General features: G+C 44.7%; 1 protein-coding gene across 4 annotated transcripts in view; it reads left to right on the plus strand.

Annotated features, from left to right (window-relative positions):
* Positions 1 to 24,235, plus strand: part of APIP (APAF1 interacting protein) — a 159,721-nt gene that overhangs the window by 77,562 nt on the left and 57,924 nt on the right. For all 4 annotated transcript variants that reach the window (XM_069221844.1, XM_069221840.1, XM_069221842.1 and 1 more), the window contains one exon: positions 19,023 to 19,071. In XM_069221844.1, coding sequence (XP_069077945.1) covers positions 19,023 to 19,071 — 49 coding nt within the window. The remainder of the gene's footprint in view (positions 1 to 19,022; positions 19,072 to 24,235) is intronic.

The raw sequence follows: 24,235 nt of genomic DNA on the forward strand, positions 1-24,235 counted from the left end.
GTCCCGACGCCTGGGAGAGACCCTGCACCCGCAGCCCCCAGGACCTGAAGGACCGGACTTTCACTGGAGAAGTGACCCCCAGGAGTCCCTCTCCCTTGTCCAAGTGGAGGTTTCCCAGAGGAATCCCCCCCTTGCCTGCCTGCAGCGCTGAAGAGATCCCGAGATCTCTCATAGACTAACATTGCGAACCCGACGCTTGTTTCTACACTGCACCCGGCCGCCCCCGCGCCGCTGAGGGTGAAATTTCTGTGTGGACTTGTGTCCCCCCCGGTGCCCTACAAAACCCCCCTGGTCTGCCCTCCGAAGACGCGGGTACTTACCTGCAAGCAGACCGGAACCGGGGCACCCCCTTCTCTCCATTCTAGCCTATGTGTTTTGGGCACCACTTTGAACTCTGCACCTGACCGGCCCTGAGCTGCTGGTGTGGTGACTTTGGGGTTGCTCTGAACCCCCAACGGTGGGCTACCTTGGACCAAGAACTAAGCCCTGTAAGTGTCTTACTTACCTGGTTAACCTAACAAATACTTACCTCCCCTAGGAACTGTGAAAATTGCACTGTGTCCACTTTTAAAACAGCTATTTGTGAATAACTTGAAAAGTATACATGCAATTTTGATGATTTGAAGTTCCTAAAGTACTTACCTGCAATACCTTTCGAATGAGATATTACATGTAGAATTTGAACCTGTGGTTCTTAAAATAAACTAAGAAAAGATATTTTTCTATATAAAAACCTATTGGCTGGATTCGTCTCTGAGTGTGTGTACCTCATTTATTGTCTATGTGTATGTACAACAAATGCTTAACACTACTCCTTGGATAAGCCTACTGCTCGACCACACTACCACAAAATAGAGCATTAGTATTATCTCTTTTTGCCACTATCTTACCTCTAAGGGGAACCCTTGGACTCTGTGCATGCTATTCCTTACTTTGAAATAGCACAGACAGAGCCAACTTCCTACATTTGGACACACTAGTTGAGAAAACGGTCACCCTCTTTCTGCAGTGAAATATCCCTGACCAAAAACTAGGCAGGTTTACCATTGTCATTGTGCTTTTAGACCTTCCGAATGGGAAGGAACCACTCCATCAAATGGCTCTGCCTCAGTCATTGTGGAAGTGAGAGGTCACAAGAGGAGCAAGTGGCTACAGGGGTGAGGATCAGAGAAGTGGGACTTCATGCATATGGCTGCAAAGCTGTCCCCAGACTCCCTGGATAAATCAAAAGGATTCAATTTCTCTCTCTGCATTGTGTTTTATTCTGGGTCTGGTTCTGGTCATGTGCCTCCTCCTCATCCAATGAGATGGCTGGAGGAGCACTCATGGAAGAAATGTCTCCTGGGAGGTGGATGAGATCTCAAGATGCATGTGTGAAGATCTTTGGCCCTTTTATAAAGGGTAATAAGGCCCCTACTCTCATGATAACACCCACAGGCAGTTGATAACGTTCTGGGAGAGGTACAACGGAATAGGTAGGAAATGATCCATTATCAGGGATAAATTACAAAGAAGCACACGCAAATGAATTAAAAAACTATATGTATTCTTGATTTTAAAAAATATGAAAAATTGTGCAAAAAGAGACTTGTATAAACAAGTGAGGTAGTCAAAAGAACAAGGGTTTAGCTTTAGGGAAGGTGGGTGGACAAAAAGGTGAGAAAATAAATCGTTCTGGTGGCAAGTTTAGCCAGACGGTCTTCTGTTGGTTGGTTGGTCTTGCAGGGGTGTAACTTTTGAACTTCGATCTGTTTTTTGTAGTGTGTTCTGTTTTAATGGCATATCCTTGACTATATGTCTTAAAAGCACCCTTTGTGGCTTGATGCTGTGACAGGAAATTCGCAGGTGATCATAGACCAGGACTAGGTGTCTTCTCAGCATCAATGGGATAACTCCTTCCGGTCCCAATACTTGATCTCAGAAAAGTTACTTCTCTTTTCACTGTTTTTATGCTCTGCTGGGTAGGACTTTTGGTAACAAAGAGGCCAGAGCCCCTACTTGATACTGTGGTGCCAACCAGTGTTTCAACATGAGGTGATTCCAGCAGACATAGGGCCTCATTACGAGTCTGCCGGTCAGTGGACCGCCAGCCTTGCAGTGGCAATCGGACCACCACTGACAGGGGCGGTTCAAACGCCACCTTATGACTGTGGCGGAGCCGCCACGGTCCGACTGCCGGCACCGCCAGGTTGCCACCAGCCAACTGCTTGGCGGTGCCAGCGGTCCTAATCCGCAAGGGCAGCTCTGGATTACCACCCACATTTCCGCCAGCCTTTGCATGGCGGTCTGACTGGCTGGGCATGGACCACTGTTTCCGCCCGCTGGCCCAGCGGAAAACTCATAATAGGGCCGGCGGGCAGAAAACAGGAGTGGCAGTTTTCTGTCCGAAAGAGTTCGGTAGGCGGCCTCCGCGGCCCACCAAACTCGAAATTAGGACCATAGTGCCTTTTGAAGGGCTTCTTGTGATCGGCTCTCCTTTGGGATCCTACAGTTTCCTCCCTGCTTTCCTCCAGCGGGGTGACAAACACTTCATTCTAGCTCCTTCAGCCTCCATGCACTATAAGACGCTGGAAGCAGGGCAGGGGCAGAATTAAAGGTAACTGAGTTCACAAATAGTTGATGGGGTCTGGTGGCTAAAGTCTGCAGCAGGAGCCCTCGATTACAAGCTTCAGTTGGAAAAGCTCCTTTTTCCTAGAAAGCCAAGATTAAGTGTCGCAGGCTTTCCACTTCCTGGTGAAATTGGTTGCGATCATTGAAGATATCAAGCTCACTTTCGTGATACCTCATATAGCAGCAGTGATCGTTCTATCCGGCTTTCACTGTGCACAAGTTTAGTTTTGGCATACAACTTCAAAAAAATCAGTAGACTTCATTAATAATCATTAAAGACAGATCTGCAAAAAACAAAGAAATTCCATGTTTTTTCAATGCCAGACAATCCATGCACATTTAGATGACAGTGAGACTTTTGCTTATATGATGTAACTGTGTTGCTTTACTTCAGACTGAGACAAGCCAAAATGAAAGGAATGCCAACAATTCAGCACTCTTAGTCTCAGTAATACATTTATTAAAACACTTTTCAAGGTTCGTATAGAGAAAGCGTGCAGGTCAAATGCAGCAACACGAATACACTTCTGAAGATAATCACAGCAGTAGAATAATAATGATCATGGAAACAAACAATGAAATTACACTACCTCATATACAGTGATACAGTGATTATACATTCATTCACAATGCAAAGCTAAAAATAAGAATTAAAAATGCACCACCATTGGGCAAGGCAGGGACATCATTTTATTACCAACTTCAAATTGAGAACCCAGACGTCTACAGAAAGAAAGAAAACTACCCTCAATGGAAAGGCGTCCCTTTCCCGGAATGAGTTCTGCCTAACCCCAGTCGTCAAGTTTCCCTCTTAAATACCTTAAACAAGCTGGAGAAGAGAATTCTAGAAATACTCCCTGCCCCCCCCCCCTAATATTGTAAGTTGTTGTTCAAATGCTGGCTGTTATGTCCCTGCCTTGGTGAGAAAGAGAGCGAAAACATGTTGCACATGCTGTGCGTGGAAAAATACCTGACAGTATATGAAGCTAAGTTAAACACAGAATGGAGTCAGTGGTCAAGATGAAGCTGGGGGTTGAACACAAATAGCATTACACTCCACCCTTTGACCAATGATTCTCATAACATACGGGTGTGAAATTAACTTGTTTTGGTGTAAACATTGCAAGCAAATTAGGTATTCATTGTACACAGCAACACAGCGTTATAACTATAGAAATTACTACGAGCATCCCACCCGTTACGTAATTGGCTGAAATCAGGCAACCACTGGAATAACCAATCCCACCTCCCTTTATCCCCATCTTGTTTTACTCCTTTCACCAATTCATGTAAAGTGCCAATATGGGACTGGATGGATTTAGAGTGGTCTGATTGAAGCGACACATGCCTTCAAATTCAGAGCACCCGTGATCATGCTTTAATAGTAGGTAATCAATAGCAGCTCTGTTTTGCAGTGCAGCTTTTCTAGTACCACGTATATCTAGTAAAAATTAAGATAAAGCAATAGAAGTGTGATTAATATTCTTAACTAATAAGCATGTCAACTTATTGATTATTTGAGTATTAGAAACAGAAACCTACAATAGAAATACGCTTATACATTCTGATTGGGATAATAATTGAATTTCGGCATCATGGAATGTAGGTGAAAGTGATATTTCTGCACGAAAAGAGCCAGCCCACCGGTAATTTAACATGCTTGATGTGACTAGCGGCCATCACAATGTGAAGGCAAGCCATGTTGTTGGTCATGTTTTTGCAGTGTTTATCCATTCGACATGAACATAAAGTTTGGTGTACCCCCGGTATTTCTTGAGAAGACCGTGTTTTTGCCTCTAGGCGCAGTTCAGTGCATTTTCCCACATTATAAGGATACAGGATATGCAGTAACAGACGTCACCGGTGGTGATATTGTACACAATTATCTGAGTGAGATTTTCCCACTTCTAATTTGTCGCTTCTAGATAGTCCCTACAGTATTTGTAGGAGCTAAAATGAGATATCACGCCATGTTCCTGTCCGTCTCCATCTTGGTTGGTGGCATTAAAAATATCCAGTAGGACACTTGCAGGTGTGGGTATTGTAATCAAACATGTTGATAGAACATCCACTCTACTTTGCATCGATCCCATGCAGAAATCTGACCTGTTGAGTATGACTCGTGCCAGGTGAGTTAAAAACATTTCTTAGTCAAGTGCAGTAGAGGTGTCGCTCGACGTGATCGATCAATCAGGTTGGAGTTGGGGGCTTTTGGTCCCTCCTGACCCCACACGCCCAAAAGACCACACAGCACAGTCAGCACCTAGACACCTTGTAGTATGATCTGTAAAAGAGACAAGTATGATCATTCTTGCAAATAACATTCGTCAGATGTGATATGTTCCTATCGTTCCATTCCTGGTTTCATGATTAGGAGAACATTATCTGGGCCCTTAGCTATAATTTCTGTTGGTTCTGGAGGATGATTTGGGGATTCCACCCACACCTTAGCACCAGGGTTTTTCTAAGTTGGACCAAAACCTCCCTCCCCATGAACTGTAAGAAGGGCTGGGGCAGTCCCCTTTCTCACTGTTCCTCCATACACAGGGATAATTATAATTTGTGCAATTCTGTCTCCTGTTTGTAGCATCAAATCACTGTATCCACTATTCAAAAGAATAATTTTGATTTCTCCTTGATAGTCTGCATCAATCACACCACTAAGACCTGAATACCTTTGAGTGCCAACCCTGATCTACTGTAGAAGCAATCAATCCGAAATGCTCCGGGGAAAATGTCTATTCCAACACCTGTTTCATAAAGTGCCATGTCTCTTGGTTTCAGTATGTAAGTTTTAAAAGCATGTAGGTCAAGACCTGCAGATTCTGGTGTGGCTCTGTAAGGAGCTAAGGCTCTGAGGTTTATTTCCCAGTACATGATTGTGTTGGTGGGCAAATAGGGTTATATCTGCAGTGCGGGGGTTAACATTCTCATCAGGGGAGTCGTAGCATTTGTTACTGGTCTGTTATTTAGAATTGGGAGGGCTTCATATAAATGCTCTCTCCAGTTTTTCAAAGGTCCAACCTGGCAATTTTCGAAATTGGGCTTTCAGCAAGCAGTTCGTTCTCTCAATCAGTCCTGCAGCATGTGGATAATAAGGAATGTAATATATTCACTCAATGTTGTGTTGTAAACAGTACTCCTGTGCCAATTTTCCTTTGAAGTGTGACCCATTGTCACTCTGGACCTTGAGTGATACTCCATAATATAACATTAACAGGTCCAGAGTCTTGATGGTATTATGCTGTGTGGCACGTTTACAAGGGTCAGAAATCAAATAACCAGAATAGGTGTCCACTACTGTGCAAGCGTATTGACACCCACGACTAGTCGCTAGTGCCCAGTGTAGTTAATTTGACATATCTGCCCCGGTAACTTCCCTCTCCCCAACTGACCTCTGACAGTCTGCGGGACGGATCTCTGTCGTGTGTGTTGACAAATAGGATTGCATGATTACAATTTTTCTCAAGTCTAGGGGAATATGCATCCCTGTAATCTCTGCCCACCTGTAAGTGGCTTTCTCTCCCAGGTGTCCATATTTTTGGTGTACCCATTAAGCCATCCCCACCAAGTCAGAATTCAGTGTGGTCTCAGCTGCCTCTGAAATTGTGGCTTTGTCATCGACAAGGGAATTGAACCAGCGTTCCAGTGAATCAGTGGGACACTGGGCATCTACATGATACACAGTAACTGTACTTTGCTCAAGCATTTCCCATATTTCCTGCCACACTTCTTTGCCCCACACCTCCTTTGAATGTATTTGCCGGTTATGTGCATGCCATGTGGGAAGCCAGGTAGCTAATCCATTGGCGGTAGACCAAGAATCAGTATAAATGTGACAAGTTCCAGGCAATTCCTGCTTCAAAGCTTGATACACAGCATACAATTCTGCATATTGACTACTCTTCCCTTCTCTTGTAGTGGTAAACAGCTTTTTGGTGACTGGGTTATATGAAACTGCCTTCCAATGTCTTTTAGCTCCCACATATTTGGCTGAACCATCGGTAAATCATACATGCTTCCCATCCTCTGTGTACAAGAAATCCAATGGCTTACCCCATCTCACTGGTGACTCCTTTATCTGTGGTACCTCCTGCACCCTCTCCTCATCCTGCTTGTGACACCTGTTCAAATAGAGCGACTGTGCCTGCTGGTCCCGCTCGAGCCCTGTCCTGTATGTACCATTTCCAATGTATGATACTAGCTTTTTGTGCATGTCCTATGCTGTGCATTTTAGGTGAACTCATCACCCACTGCATTATTGGAATCTCAGGTCTCTAAATCACATTATGACCTAGGGTCATTTGCTCAGTATCCACTAGAGCCCAATAGCATGCAAGTAATTGTTTCTCAAAGGGAGTGTATTGCTGTCCAGTCTCTGTAAACTTTTTAGTCTAGAAGGGTAAGCCACACACAGTCCAAATTATCCTGTGCACACTCTCAGGTAGCTTGGCATGAGCAGTCAGGCTTAACTTAGAAGGCAGTGTGTGAAGTATTTGTGCAATAAATCATGCAATAACACAGTGAGAACACCACAGAAAGATACCACGTAGATTTAGAAAGAAAATACAAGATATTTATATGATTAAATGCAGGTCAAAACGATCAAGATTTGACTTTAGTTGAAGTATCACTTTTGAAATGATAAAAAGAGTTGTTAGTTCTTAAAAGCAACAATGGTCTCTTGCAAGCACAAAGTATCTGGTTTGCGTCAACATTACACGCACGAAGACTGCAGAGGAGGAGATGCATGGAAAACGAAGGGTGTGCATCGAATTTCTGGGTGCACACAGACAATTCATTGATTCGTTTCCACGCGGCAAGGGCTTTTCGTCGCATTCTGGCGCACAGGCTTGAATCCTCTTTGCGATGCTGGGTCTTTTGATGCCCAGGGACGATGCGTGGAAATCCTCGGAATGCTGGACGAAGTCACAGGTGCTGTGTCGATCCGGTGGGCGATGTGGGGAAGTTTCTGTCTCACGGCTGGCGCTGCGTCGATTCCTCTTGCAGGAAGCCAGGCTGCGGCATTCCCCCTAGGCAGTGCGTCGATCCAAAGGCCTATGCGTCGAAGTTCCGGTCAGAACGCTGGCGCTGAATCGATCTTCACTCGGGGAGCCGGGCTGCGTCGTTCCAGTTCGGCGATGCAGTGATTTTCTCACCACTGGGCGTCGAATCTGGCAGGCTGTGCGTCGATTTTCGACGCTCAAGGAGTTTCTTTGCAGACATGAAGTCTTTTTGGCCCTGGCGCTTCAGAAAACCGGAGGCAAGCTCAATCCAAGCCCTTAGAGAGCACTTCTCAGCAGAGCCAGAGGCCAGCAAAGCAGCAGTCCTTTACAGCAAAGCAGTCCAGGTGAGTCTTTTGGGAAGCCAGGCAGCTTCGCTTGGCTGGTTGCAGGTTCTGGTGCAGAATGTCTTCCCAAGAAGTGTCTACGTTGGTAAGGTCAGGGAACCAGAGTGGTTTTGGAATGCACAAGGTCCCCTTTCAGTACAATCCTGTGTGCCAGGGTCCCATTGGGGGGGTTTGGCAGTCCATTGTATGAGGGCAGGCCACTGTCCTTTGAAATGTAAGTGTCAGGCCCTCCCCTCACCCTTCCAGCCCAGGAAGACCCATTCAGTATGCATATGCTTGCAGCTGTGACTGAGCATCCTGTGTTTGTGGTTGTCTGGGTGTAATGCACATGGGAGATGTCAACCAGCCCAGCCCAGACGTGGATTGGAGACAGGCTGTAAAGCACAGAAGGATTTTAAGTGCAGAGAAATGCTCACTTTCTAAAAGTGGCATTTCTAAAATAGTAATATAAATCTAACCTCACCAGTCAGCAGGATTTTGTATTACCATTCTGGCCATACTAAATCTGACCTGTTTACCCCTTTCTAATCAGACTCTACCACTCAAACAGTTTATGAGGGTAGCCCTTATGTTAGCCTATGAAAGGAGCAGGGCTCACAGCAATGGAAAACAAATGTAGGACTTTTCCACTACCAGGACATATGAAACAGCCAGCTATATGTCCAGTCTTTTACCTACAAAGCACCCTGCCCTCTGGGTTACCTAGGGCCTACCTTTTCTATATGTAGAAAAAGGGAGGTTTAAGGCTTGGTAAGTACTTTTAAATTCCAAATCGAAGTGGCAGTGAAACTGCACACACAGGCCTTGCAATAGCAGGCCTGAGACATGGGGCTACTTATGTGGGTGGCACAACCAATGCTGCAGGCCCACTAGTAGCATTCAATCTACACCCCCGGGCACATGTAGTGCACTTTACCAGGGATTTACAAGTAGATCAAATATGCCAATTGGGTATGACCCAATGTTACCATGTTTTTAGGGAGAGAACGTATGCACTTTAGCACTAGTTAGCAGTAGTAAAGTTTGCAGAGTCTTAAAACCAGCAAAAACAGTGTCAAAAAGTGGAGGGAGGCAGACAAAAAGAGGGGGTTTGACCACCCTAAGGCTGTCAGGTCAAGCACCCCTGAACGGTTACATGCAACTCAATGTCTCCTCCCCGTACTGGCCATAAGTTTAAAGCCTGTTGAATCACCTCCTTTGCCAAATCAATCGCACACTGCTGCTGTTCACCCCATTCAAACTCATGTTTCTTTTGTGCCCCTTTGTACAAAGGGGCTAGGATCTGACTTAAATGAGGGTATGCTGTCTTCAAAAATCAAACAATCCGATGAATCTCTGTGTCTCTTGTTTAGTGGGAGGAGTAGCAAACGCTAAAATCTTTTGTTTTGCCTGCGGCAACACCTCTTTATGTCCCGATTCCACTGAATCCTAGAAACTTCACATTTTGAGAGGGTCCCTGCATCTTATATGGATTAATCATCCACCCTTTGCTCTGCAAGAGATCCACAACCCACTCCAACTGAGTCTGCGCTTGTTCTTGTGTCTCTCCTTGAATCATCACGTCATCAATGTAATGGGTCAACTGCACTCCTGGAATGGCAGATACTTCATCCAGGTGCTCTGCCACCAGCTAGTGACAGATGGTGGGGCTATGTAAATACCCTTGGGGGAGCCGTAGCATTAGGAATTGTCTGCCGTTTCATGAGAAGCTGAATTGATCCTGAATTTCGGGGGCCGATGGTATAGAAAAGAAAGCATTGGCAATATCAATGGTTGCATACCAGGACCCTGCATGCTTCTGTATTCTTTCAATCAAAGTGATGGTGTCTTGTACTGCGGCTGTCAAAGGGGGTGTATGTTCATTCAGCTCGCAGTAATCAACCGTCATTCTGTAGCGCCCATCAGGTCGACGAACGGGCCACAGTGGATTGTTCCATTCAGTGGTGGTTGGAGCTATTTGAATTTAAATCTATCTATAATGTCATTAACTTCTTGTTGGGTGTAACCTTCTAAAGAGTGCATTTCAGTTCCTCCCGGATTCTGTGGAGTGCCCTGTGTTTTTCGTCTTAATATTGGCTGCGTGCGAACCACTTTCTGTTCAATTGGCTCACACTGGCCCCCACCTTTTTTAACCTCTTAATCAGTTGAATTGGAATAATCAGTGCTCCCCCATACATTTGTGTCCCATGAGTCTGGAGCCCAGTTTCATCCTGCATTGGCAATTGCTAAGTGAACTTTATTTTGATTTATTCTGCCTCTGCGTTTCCAAAATTTGGTCTGGGTAACTTGAACAGCGGCTTTCTCTGCCACGGACTTATAGGTATCGGCCTTATTCTGACAAAACAACATAGTTACATTATTTTTAGTTTCAACAAGCTGCCTTTCTAATTGCTGATTCTCCTGTTGTAACTGTTGGCATTTCTCGTGCATTTTTCTATATCCAGAGAGCAGTATCCACCCTCACTGCCCTAAAATAGATAAATCACCACTACATTCAAAAGCCACTTTCTTTAAACATAGCAGAACATCTTGGGGCTTTGCGTCCCCAAGGCATTCGTCCCAGGATTCAGAAAGTCCCGAAAAACAAGATCATTCAGTCGTTAAGACGTTATAAGCTTCTTTAATCCACCCTGTAATCTCACATGCATTTTTAGAAATGGTTTGCGATGCTGCTTTTGACTTCTTGCCAAACATATTTCACTTTAAAATTTTACACTTTTCAACCTTTCCCACCGTTTCTAACTTCGCCAAAGTGTTTTGCTTTACTTCAGACTGAGACAAGACCAAATGAAAGGAATGCTAACAATTCAGCACTCTTAGTCTGAGTAATAAATGTATTAAAGCACTTTTCAAGATTTGCATAGGGAAAGCGTGCAGGTCAAATGCAGCAACACGAATACACTTCTGAAAATAATCACAGCAGTAGGATGATAATAATCATGGAAACAATGAAAATGCACTACTTCAGACATGGATAATATATCTACATATACAGTGATTATACATTCATTCACAACGCAAAGCTAGAAATAAGAATTAAAAATGCATCACCATGTGGTGAGGTAGGGACATCATCTCTTTGGCAACTTCAAGTTGAGAACACAGACGACTGCTGAAAGAGAGAAAACAACAGTCAATGGGAACCGGGCAAAGGTATCCCTTTCCCGAAATGAGTTCTGTCTAACCCCAGTCATCAAGTTTCCCTCTTGAATACCTTGAACAAGCTGGAGACGAGAATCCTAGAAACTCCCCCCTCCCATACTGTAAGTTGTTGTTCAAACGCTGGCTGTACCAGTCCGTGTTGAAAGAGCACGTTCGAGATTGGCCACATCCCAAGGTGCTCTCCCAAGACCGAACTGTTCCCTGCCGTACCACAAACATTCTTCTGGTACATCCTTATCTTTCCCTCACTCGTCCGTGTTATGTCCCTGCCTTGGTGAGAAAGAGAGCAAAAACATGTTGCACAAGCTGCGAGCGGAAAAATACATGACAGTGTATAAAGCTAAGTTAAACACAAAACGGAGTCAGTGGTCAAGATCGAGCTGGTGGTTAAACACGAATAACCTTACAGTAACAAAACTCACTTTTGGGAAAGAATATTGTAAACTTCCAACAGTTAACAATTCCAAGTTCATGACTGTGCTAAAGAAATAAAGCACAGAAAATATTTTTTGTCACCAGTATTATTGTGAGTCTGTTGATGTTGCATTTCATTGAGCTGCTTCTTTGTCCAGCCTGCGCTACCAGAAATAGGTTCTATGACAATTTAATGATTTCCTGGGTCTCCCCTCCATGGAATAACTGTACGAGTCCAAAATAAGCAAATGTATCATATCAGGAATTGACAAAGCCAATAGATGTCACATTTGGAACATATTGGTTTTGCCAGTGGTTTTTAGCCATGCTGTATAGCATCACTAACATACAGGAAGAAAATCATAGGCATTTTGTAGGTGCGTGCAGAAAGCATGCACAAGTCTGAAAAATGCTGCAAGTGTTTTTTTTGTTTACCAATGGGGGAAAGAACACAGAAACTCAGACGGCGAGGAATTAACAAAGAGGGCAGGAGGAGCAACAAAATGAGCTGGTGGGAGCAACACAAGGGTGCGGGGGGGTCTGGATGGGAGGAGCAGCAAGGAGTGTGTGGGAATGGAAGCAAACTGCGAGAGCAACGTGCAGGGGCTGGGGGATGGAAGTGAACAAACGAGAGAACAGTGACAAAGGGCATGAAGGAACAGCTGCAAGGGTGAAACTGTATAAAAGTGAAAGCATATGTAAGTGGTTCGAAGGAAAAAGTTGTGGAAGATGGAGTTTTTATGATGCTATGAAAAGAAATATGCTGAGAGAAGTCAGTAAATAAGCTGAATGATAAAAACACGTACACTTGTATGGAATGATTATGAAATATGCTGCAGGATGTGGGAAAAGACAGAGAACTGAGGAAATGCACTCTCACAGAGTGTTTTAAGAAAAACAAATACTTCCCGAAAACCAGACACATGTGGGATGAAAAAGAGTCTGAGATATGGTAAACAGGATCTGCTTCACAGAAGGGACTGAGGGCCTAATTTAGATATTGACGGAGGGATTACTCCGTGACAATGGTGAAGGATATCCCGTCCGCCGAACTCTAAATCCCATTGAATATAATGGCATCTAAATCCCATTGAAAATAATGGGATTTAGATTTTGGCGGATGGGATATCCGTCATCGTTGTGACGGAGTAAGCCCTCTGCCAATATCTAAATAAGGTCTTAAGTCTAGATGGCAGCTAAAAAAACAAAAAACTTTGGAGAGGAAAGATAATAAGAGTGGCAAAACTAAAAAAACAAAAAACAAATTCAATGGCTGGAGTTGCTTTCCAGGTCACCTATCAATATTTCCCCAGTAAGTCTTTTGCAACCAAACAGCTGCGCCGTCTGGAAGCAGGGCCCGCTTTAGCACTGGTGACGCCTGGTGCTACAATCTTTTTTGTCACACCCCGACATTACTTCCTGCTCTGTTTCCCTCACTACCACCCGGCAAAAGTGCACCTCATCTCCCCTTAGCCCCTCTCTCACATAAATTTCATTTGTTTGAAAATGCTGGTGAAGGCTGGCTTTACTAATCCACTCCGCTATCCACATAAAATACGGATCTTTTCTCTGCAGCAGGCACTGTAACCCTCTGTGCTACTTTTGGGGAGTCAAAACTGCCACTTGACAAAACGTCATCTCTGTAACAGGAAAATTAATCACAAGAGTTATCTTGACATTTTTGTTGATGCCTGAAAGCTGGACGCACAAGGAACTCTGCAGCAGGTGGTTTTAATTCGTAAATTATTGCTCAACACAGCGACCCCCGAGGTCAGTGCCCCCCTCCAGGTCAGCGCCCAATGCGGCAGCACCGGTTGCACCGCCCTAAAAGGGTTCTCCTTAAAATGGATTGATCACCATTCAGACTTTCTTTTGCTGCAATTTGCCCTGTTTTCCGCTAGATGTCACTGCAGCATAAACAAAAAAGCAGAAGCAAATGCAATTTGGCACGAAGTGTTACAGACTGTCGGCCCGAACCTCTGTAAATCGGTGAGAGCACTGCAATAAATATTGCAGGACCTGAAGGCATAGTGGTTGTGTGTCACTGGGGTATCGATCAGTGGCTTGGGGTCAGAGCTTTGGCTATAAAAAGCTAAATTTCCTGGCTTGATGAATGGTTATTTGTTGCTTAATTCTAGGAGTATTTAAAAAAAATACACTCTCAAAATGTGTACAGTTTTTGTTCACCCCTCACTGAATGCCCCCAAATAAGTATACTGGTAGAATGGTCAGGTTCCATTTTTCATTGGCTCTCAGTTTGTCGTCAGCTCCTCTCCTGCGTTTATTAACTATTTTTAGAAAAACAGTTTTGCTTTGAGTTCTGTAACAGCTGGCAGTACATTTTCTAAAATAATTAGAGAGCATTGACAGCTAACATTCTCTTACACACTGGGGTGAGTACATATGCACACACAGCTTTTTAATTATGCCTCTTCACACTGAATATCAATGATTCTAGCCAATGAACTGGTTACAACAGTTGTATTTGCATGTATCGACTCCTTGTACACCATTTCTCTATAGACTGTAGTTGTGTTTTATTGATACTTTTTATGCATTTGTTGTTGTCAGCCATTCCTGGGTGTTATTTGATATATAGTTATATGGTTATATGGTAGCGGGGGCAGAGCCCTGGACTGGCTTTTGTACTTTCTGTAGAAACCGATCCTTCCAGGTCCAGGATCAGCCCTTCTGCTCAGCAATCCTTTCGTCCTACTGTGGAGTGTCCCAGGGTTCCTGCTTGAGTCCCACCTTATTCAACCTCTGTCTACACCCCCTGGCGGGCATCGTCCAAGCCCTTGGGCTATCAATGCCGAGGACACCCAGATGGTCACGCAGGCTTCCCGGAATGTAATTCTAGCTGCACAACTCTGACTTCCGGTCTCCGTGATGTTGTCAGCTGGATGGCGGGTTGTAAACTGAAACTCAGTGAAGACAAAACTAAGGTTATTTTTTTGGGCAACAATCTCAGTAACCCAGCCTTGAGCTCCTTTTCAGGCAGTCTCAGCCTCGTACCCACCCCTAAAAATCCTACAAAGAGTCTCGGGTCCTGGCTTGATTTCGGCCTCACTATGGACTCTCAAGCGAAAAAAATCACTGCTGGTTGCTATGGCATTCTGAAACTTACTGAAGGTCTTCCATCTCCATCCCTTCATCACTAGAAGAACGGTCACTCAGGCCCTTGTCTTCGCCCCTCTTGACTATGGGAATGCCCTGTTCTTAGGCTGATCTCGCTATGTCATTAGGAGGTTGCAGATCGTGCAGAATGCGGCTGCTCGCCTCCTGATGAATGTTCCTTAACATCCATCGGCCTCCAAGGCTCTGAGGGACTTACACTGACTTCCGGTGAAACACTGAGTGCATTCAAGTCCCTTTGTATTATAAATAGGGCAATCCATAACAAGGGTCCCCTTCTGCGAAGACCCTTAGACTGCCCATTCCACCTGGGGAGAGTCCTTCGCTCCTCATCAGCTCATCAGCTGAAGGTCCCCAGGATTCAGAGGTCCTGCTGGGGGTGTAGGGGTGTGGTTGACTACTTTTCTGGCCCCCAGGCTTTGGTATACCCTACCCTTGGACCTGCGTCTTCCGGGACATGAGCTTCCTTTCCCCAAGGCTTTCAAGACCTGGTTTTTTAGCACCTGATTCCTCCTGCCAGTACCATCTTCAGTGTCTGTAACACCGCTGGGAGACCTTTGGGTAGCCCTGCGCTATAGAAGTCTGCAAGAATAGAATTCCTGGATGTTATTTGCTATGTCCCCAAAGAACTGTGCTCCGTGTATGCCTTTGGTCTGGCCCTCACCATCAAATGCCATTTGTTCAGTAGCAATGACTGCTGGGTTAGCTAAAGGCTTAGGCGAATTTCCAGGAGGCCCAGATGAAATTTAAAATTACACCACAACAGTTTGTGTTTTACATGAAATTTGTGAAAGTACGCCATTATGCTGCTTCGCATAATTGCGCATCATGCATGTTAAAAATGTACTGCGAACGGACCGGACCAACAGAATGCAAGGAGCTGTTGTTCATGTTGCCTTTGTTTTTTACAGTATTTTTTAAAGTGAAATGCATCCTTACAACACAAAATTGACAGAACAATATAGTTTGTGTTAAAATATAGCAAATTATAGATTTGCATTTCACATAATTAAACGTAATTTCACATAATTGTGCCAAAATTGTGCATAAGTATGCAAAAGCAAAATATACGAATTTCGCACACCCCTTATTTCCAGGTGCTTCAGATGTTAAATCCTGCATCTCGAATAATCAGTCTTCGTCAATCATGTTCCTATGATGACTATTGAGTAGTCTAGAGAGGTCACCCCTTTCTGTGAGAACATCTGATTTCCACCCCATGCTCCTACACAAATAATTATAATAATTCTGGAATTGATCAAAGCTTGTAACTTTAAGGTTGCAGGCACCTCTGTATTAACAATTTAAGCCAACCTATTGGCCTTGGAACCTGTGACATGCATGTTACACAGATACATGGTGCCTTTCCTTTAGGAAAGTCATTGAGAACAGTTGTGCATATTTCATTTATTTAATGACAAGATCTCATTATTCAACCCCTGATGATTCAAGACAAGTCAGAACGAGATGCAAAAATATATTTAGCCTGGGTGGCATCTTGAAATAATTGACGCTTTGAAAACAGTGAATGTGATGTATATGCATAAACATGAGATTTGTTGTCTGCTGCAGACAGGTTGATTCTACAGTTCATCGGTTGGGTATATTAACACCACCCGGGCAACATTCTTACCTCTGTAAACCTTAGATATGATACTCATCAGCTGGGAACTTTTGCTTGCTATTGGTGTCTTCTTGCACTTTGCACAGTTTTTGGACCATTTGATCCATTTGTGTTAGAAACAATGTATTTTATTTAAATAGGACAAGTATGCAGCACATCGTGAAATATGTGTTGATGAGATAAATTAATAATTCTACAGATGTCAGAACAACAGATTCAGCAGCTGTGTTTGATGGCTCTAAGAAGACCCGTCAGCTGCATCAAAATGGTGCCAGTAGGGGTTCACGTTGACCCCCCTTAAATGTGTGCCTCCCTCTAGAGAGTGGCTGGATCCAAGGGTAGGAAAGGCGCATAGCTATTCCAAGGTGCATAGACGCGAGTGCAGATGTGACCACTGCTTCCAGCCCTAAACCCTGCTTTCCCTGTAGTTCAGGCATTTACCTTCCTTGCATCTCTCCCTCCCGGGAGGGTAGTTCTGCTTCGCCCCTTTCCTCCTGGTCCAGCAGCAATAACTGATTTCCTCCAGGTATGATGACTCTCTCCGGAGCAAGAGTGTTCACTTCCGCCTGTTACCCTCTCTAACTGGTTGTGTGTGGGTCTTTTTAACGCCGGCCCCAGACAGAGTGGCTGTTAATTGGTCTCCCCTTGATAGTGTAGGTCACCACGTCTCCTCTAGGCCTGGGCGGAGTTCATGGAAAAAAAACTCCATTGCTCTACGTGGAGTTCCGCAAGCGCAGAGTGCATTAGGTTGCGCCATTCACGGTGATTTTTAGCGCCGGGTGTTTGTCCCACACTGAAACATCAGCACAAACGGCACCATGTGCAGAGCAAGAGGGCGCTGCCTTTTTTCTGTCGCTCGTGTAGATTTTCTGCTCAAGCGACAGCTGCCTCAATGCGAATAGAAGGTTCCTAAGTGCGAGTGGTAGCGACTGTCTGCGACTGCCCGCATTGAGACATCTCGCTGGGAGGTGGTCTGGAGTAAAAAATGTCCTCGCTTCGCTCGCTAACTTAATGTTGGCGAGCACGAACGAGAAAAAACTCTGCGCTCTAAGCGGAGTGGGAAAAACTCTGCGAGCAGAGCGGAGTTCACCGCCCACCCCTAGTCTCCTCTCTTGGGGCCAGATGTAGCAAGTCGGCAATTTGCGACTTGCAAATTGCGAGTCCCTGCGACTCGCAAGTCGCAAATTGCTATGCAGTACGGTGTCTCAGACACCGACTGCGACTCGCAATGGGGTCGCAATGACCCACCTCATGAATATTCATGAGGTGGGTCGCAAATTGCGGCCCCATTGCGAGTATAGGCACTCGCAAACATGGAGGCCTGCTGACGTCAGCAGACCTCCATGTTAGCGACCTGCTTTTAAATAAAGCAGTTTTTTTTTTTGAAGTGTAGCCCGTTTTCCTAACAGGAAAACGAGCTGCACTTCTAAAAAACCGAAACCTTTAGTTTCGGTTTTTTTTCAGGGCAGGGAGTGGTCCCTTGGACCACTCCCTGCCCTGAAAAAATATTTTGGGGTCCAGTCACAAACTGGAAGGGGTCCCATGGGGACACCTTCCAATTTGCGATTGGGTTACCATCCACTTGAAGTGGATGGTAACTGCGATGCCATTTGCGACCGCATATGCGGTCGCAAATGGTATTGCATACCATTGCGAGTCGCAAATAGGAAGGGAACACCCCTTCCTATTTGCGAGTCTGAAATGCATTTTGCGAGTCGGTAACGACTCGCAAAATGCATTTCTGCATTGGGATACGCGTTTCGACTCGCTAAACGTTTGCTACATCTGGCCCTTGGTTTTTCCACAGAGTTTTCTAGTTACGATAGTGTGACTTTTTTTCCATATTTGTTTGGCCAGTCCCTGCTATCCTTCCCACCTCATCTGATAAGTAGAGGACCTCACCTGTAGTAGAACATAGAGGCAGCAGGGTGATCCCATGTGCTGATTGAGCAGGATTGTTTGTACCGCCCCTGCTGCTATACCTGATATTGCATTAGCTCCATAGGGCCCACTGCCGGCTAATGCAATACAACACTGTGTTGTGTGAGTGGAGCACAGGACACTACTATTGCGAGTCCACTGCTTGCTCCCTGAAAATAACATTCACTGTTTCTGGCCTTACCGCGGTCCGCTGCGGACTACAGAACCCCATTGGCTAATCTTCATTTAGGCGGTAAGCTGCTGCGTCCAGGTTTACGCTGTCCCTGATGGCCCCAGTCAGGTCACAACTGTAAGATGGGTGTTCACTTAAAATGTGCACCTTGGATATTTGCCCTGGCCTGAGTGTCCGAAGAGATCCTGTCTTCATTGGGGGTGAAAGGTGTGAAGTTACCCTACCTCCATGGGCTGAAAGGTACCCACCTCACTCACACAACCTGGGGCGCTTGATTTCTGCTGTTCGTGTTAAATGACCCTGTCCCCTTGGTTCAGAGGGTCGCTCAATTTCCGTGTGAGGTTATCCTACCTGCTTTGGGAGTGAAGGGTGTGGACAGCGGTCCCTCAAGTACCAGCATTGGTGATGACATGGTCCTATAATGCCCCTGATGGTCTCTTAGAGGATAGCACTTCAACTGACCCCTTCCACATACTCATGTTGTATCAGACCTTATTACTGCAAGAGTCTCAGCAGGGGCTTGTGTGTTCAGACTGACACAGAACAAGCGGAATATTTGGTTTTCTGTTTCCCCTGCTTTTCCTCTTCTAAACATCTTCATTTGTTTCTTCCAGGGATGAAATCTATATCGCCCCCTCTGGGGTTCAGAAGGAAAGAATGGAGGTGAGTGCATGTCAAAGGAGGCGGGCAACCAGTGGTCCTCTGTCCCAGCGTTCAAATACTTTACGACTTTGTCCCTGTCCTATATACCTGTGCCACCCTCGCTCTATCACACGAACTACACACACATAGCCAGAAAACTTTGTGCCACAAGTGTGATCAGGCTTTCTGTTGTGTGAATGTGTGTAGTTGATAACGTTCTAAATACACCTTTGCAGCTGTTTCTAAGTGTTTGCTGTGAGATGACTATAAGTAGAGGGACATGAAAAACTCAGATGAAAAGTCACAGGCCAGTGGGACACCCAAGCGAAGAAGCAGGTCCTCCAATGTGCAATGTGGAGGGTGGATCTGTTGTCAGTTTCAAGGGTGTGGACCAGGTCAGAAGCCTTGTGGCTCGAGTTAATGGCACTATGCGGATCTGTACTCAGGTTTACACACACGTCACTCATCAAGGTAGATATAACTGGAGTTAATTATAGTAAGACCTGGCGTTTCGACAAACCCCAGCAATCCAGCGCCTGGATACCCTCGCGGGTGATAAGCCGCGCTCTACCAGTACGGATTGATTGATATATACTTACCTTCATCCATGATGTTCTGGGAAGTCGATATTTTACCTCGATATCTTGGAATGTCGATATTTTTGTCCTCCACATACCACCAGCAGCTTTTCAGGGAAATACAATAGAAATCACTACAATCCGCATTTTCAAAAGAATGTCTTTGACCGTTAAAGTTACTGGGGAACTTAACTATATAATGATTGGTGAACACATTCTCTCCTGACCAAACATACCATGGAACATAAATAACAAAAAACTGTTTACATACAATTTTACTACCATCGTTTTGCCATTTCAAAGCCCTGTAAACATAAGGTATTTTTACTCCCCAAATTAATGGTACTTCTTGAATAGCCTTTGGAAGGATGAACGGCAGAGTTGGCCTCGAGGCTACACCAGACGACAGCAGTAAGAGTTTAATATGCTGAGCCTTCTTGACCTTTAACCTTTATCGCATTCATCTGTAGTCACCCGCGCCAGGATAGACATGGAGGGCAGAGTTACTTACATTTCAGAGTGTTCCTGTAACCACTGATAAAAACCCTGAGATGGGACAAAACTTTTGCTGGGAAACGACCGTGATCAAGGCAATCTCCCGACCACCACAGTCCTGATGCATTCAAATACACTCCCCAGTGGGCTGAATTAATGCCAGATTTTCAGGCCATCCAAAGACAAAAAGTTTAGAGACTACTTGCCAGATTCTCAAGACCAGTTGAAGATTCACTCCTACAGGTTTTTTCCTATATTGGGAGTATATGTGCAGTGTTTTTTAAACTACAGAAATGTTTACGAGAGTACTCCTGGAAAAGCTGCACGTGAAGTCCATGTTCGCATGAGCCACTGTACTGCGGTATATTTTCTGGGTCCAACATTTCTGAACAAGTGCAAATACATGCTAACTTTTCGTTTTCTATTCTCTACCATGGAAAATAGTGTTTTTTTCTCACAGGAGAAACCCCTTCTCTTGGATCCCCTCCAGTCCCGGAAATAGATTTACTCCTGCCCTTGACAGTAGTTAAATCTCCAAACATTTTCAAGATGAAACTAGGTTGACTGATAGTTTTCTGATTCCAGCATATTGACAAGGTTGTGGGTGTACACAAAACCCACTACCCACGCATTCCCATGGAATATGCTATTATAATGCAAGTGACTAAATGGACTTATGATGCAGCCTCCACATAGGTACCTTTTTCTGAATGCATATATTTAAGGTTACGTGCATGTAGAGTTAAGTATACTAGCCCTATATTTACCTATATGTACTTATCTTCACAATTTTCTGGTAATCAGTGTTTTTGCCACAATATTTGTGGAAGTCGATATTAAGAAAACCTGAGTATTCTTCTACTGAACTTGAGCTGCAAGCAGTTTAATTATACGTTTGATCTTAGCAGGGAAGTCTGATTTACACCCTGTTATGCATGAACACCAGAATCTACATTCTAGTTCTGAGTCCTGTTGGTGTTCAGAAGTGGTTTAAACAGCCCAGAAAGGGTGCGCAGAATGGTTAAATGAATCTCAGCTATCTGTAATTATTCGGGTCCATAATTCTCATCTTTGACACCGACACTACAGACAGTGAGAAACCAACATATATCCTGCCCCAAAAGGGACAGTCCACTTCCAACTGCCAGACCACATTCATCTCAGTGGGAATCCAGGCAGACGCTGACAGGTTTCGGTCATGTTGGGTTTTGAGCCTTCAGTCCTGCTTCAGGGTTCGCTGAGGACCAAAGTCTGGGAACACCCCAGCTGCTTAGGGCGTCTCACTTCACACGTACTCGTACTGATGAGTGAAAGGCTCGAATTAATCTCAGCCACCAGTAATGACTCTTGCCTGGCTTCCAGTCCAAGATTTACTTTTTAGCGTGTGTGTCATTACAGAAAAGGTAACGTTAACCCCTTAGCTGCTGGGCTGTTTCCCCCCCCCCCCCCAGTGCTGAGCCCTTTTTTGGCTATTTGGGGTAGTTCGCGCTTAGGCCTTCATAACTTTTTGTGCACATAAGCTATCCACGCCAAATTTGCGTCCTTTTTTACCAACATCCTAGGGATTCTAATGGTACCCAGAGTTTGTGGTTTCCCCTGGAGGAGACCAAGAAATTAGCCAAAATACAGTGAAAATTTCGTTTTTTTCAAAAAAATGGGAAGAAAGGACTGCCGAAGAAGGCTTGTGCTTTTTTCCCTGAAAATGCCACCAACAAAGGGTTTCTGGTGCTGAAATCACCATCTTCCCACCTTTCAGGAACGGGCAGACTTGAATCAGAAAACCACATTTTTCAACACAAATTTTGCATTTTACTGGGACATACCCCATTTTTACTATTTTTGGTGCTTTCAGCCTCCTTCCAGTTAGTGACAGGAATGGGTATGAAACCAATGCTGGATCCCGGACAGCTAAACATTTCTGAAAACTAGACAAAATTCTGAATTCAGCAAGGGGTCATTTGTGTAGATCCTACAAGGTTTTCCTACAGAAAATAACAGCTGAACTAAAAGAATATTGAAATTGAGCTGAAAACAACAGCCATTTTTCTTTCTGTTTTACTCTGTAATTTTGTCCTGCGATGTCAGATTTTTGAAAGCAATATTCCGTTATGTCTGCTGGACTCTTCTGGTTGCGGGGATATAAAGGGCTTGTAGGTTCATCAAGAACCCTAGATACCCAGAGCCAATAAATGAGCTGCACCCTGCAGTTGGTTTTCATTCTATACTGGGTATCCAGCAATTCATTTGCTGAAATATGAAGAGTGAAAAATAGGTATCAAGAAAACCTTTGCATTTCCAAAATTGGCTCAAGATAAGGTTGTGAGGAGCAGTGGTTTTTTGCACATCTCTGAATTCCCATACTAGCATGTGAATTGCAGGGCATTTCTCAAATAGACATTTTTTTACACACTCTCTTATATTTGGAATGAAAAAATGCAGAGAAAGATAAGGGGCAATAACAATTGTTTTGCTATTCTATGTTCCCCCAGGTCTCCCGATAAAAATGATACCTCACTTGTGTGGGTAGGCCTAGCGCCCGCGACAGGAAATGCCCCAAAACACAACGTGGACACATCCCATTTTTTGACAGAAAACACAGCTGTTTTTTGCAAAGTGCCTGCCTGTACATTTTGGCCTCTAGCTCAGTCGGCACCTAGGGAAACCTACCAAACCTGTGCATTTTTGAAAACTAGAGACCTAGGGGAATCCAAGATGGGGTGACTTGCGGGGCTCTGACCAGGTTCTGTTACCCAGAATCCTTTGCAAACCTCAAAAAGTGGCTAAAAAAAAAAGTTTTCCTCACATTTCGGTGACAGAAAGTTCTGGAATCTGAGTGGAGCCACAAATGTCCTTCCACCCAGCGTTCCCCCAAGTCTCCCGATAAAAATGATACCTCACTTGTGTGGGTAGGCCTAGCGCCTGCGACAGGAATGGATCACACAAAGGTCAATGGTAGTCCTTGCTTGAGGTCTACTGTTAACCCTGGAGTGATTCATTCCTGAAGCAGGCACTAGGCGCAGGCACACAAGCGGGGTTGTGTTTTTATCAGGACAAGTGGGGAAACACTGGGTGGTAGGAATTTTGAGGATCCCTGCAGATCCCTGGACTTCTGCTCATTGGAATGCAAGGAAAATGTGTTTTTTAAGCACATTTGTGATTTCAAGGGGATTCTGGGTGAAGGAAAACTGGTGAGAGCCACGCAAGTCCTGCACCCTTGGACTCCCCTGGTACTAGTTTGTTAAAGTTAACCCACCACTCACACTGGTTGGTTTTAGCACCTCCAGAAATTATGGTTTCAAAGCATGATTACTTATCAAAGTATCTGAATATTGAAACCAAGCCTTCTGAAGGTGGGCCATAAAGCCGCGTCCAGGCACCAACCTCTTTATGGTCCATTCACACGCCATTCACGCACAACAAACAACCCTTTCATATCGCCAGCCACGGGCCCAATCCAACCAATCACTGCACTCACATTAACTTACCGCTGCCAGACAAGGGCCCATCACATTCACACGCCACAGAACGGAATAAGTTTGACTACATTTTACCACCTGTCAAGTAACTGCCTCCTTCTTCCTTAACATTACCAAATGCATGCGTAATGAACCTTTACTAATGACTCCTGTGACAGCCACCTGAGGCTCAGGAAGACATGCGCCTTTAACGCACTCTCTGTGCTAAATCCAACTCCTTCCAGTTTGTGGATGCAAGTTGGGGGTGTCCGAGTATGCCGTACAAAGCGATTCCTCGAACTGAGTGAGCATATCTACCTTTGAAACTAAGGGAGACATGCTGGTGATTTCTCATGCTGTTACCTAAAGAGAAGGTCATAGGCTAACTGCCTCCTTCTTCCTTAACATTACCAAATGCATGCGTAACAAACCTTTACTAATGACTCCTGTGACAGCCACCTGAGGCTCAGGAAGACATGTTTTTCATGCGCCTTTAACGCACTCTCTGTGCTAAATCCAACTCCTTCCAGTTTGTGGATGCAAGTTGGGGGTGTCCGAGTATGCCGTACAAAGCGTTTCCTCGAACTGAGTGAGCATATCTACCTTTGAAACTAAGGGAGACATGCTGGGGATTTCTCATGATGTTCCCTAAAAAGA

Source organism: Pleurodeles waltl, chromosome 3_1, assembly GCF_031143425.1.
Source record: "Pleurodeles waltl isolate 20211129_DDA chromosome 3_1, aPleWal1.hap1.20221129, whole genome shotgun sequence".
In the NCBI taxonomy this organism is placed as follows: domain Eukaryota; kingdom Metazoa; phylum Chordata; class Amphibia; order Caudata; family Salamandridae; genus Pleurodeles; species Pleurodeles waltl.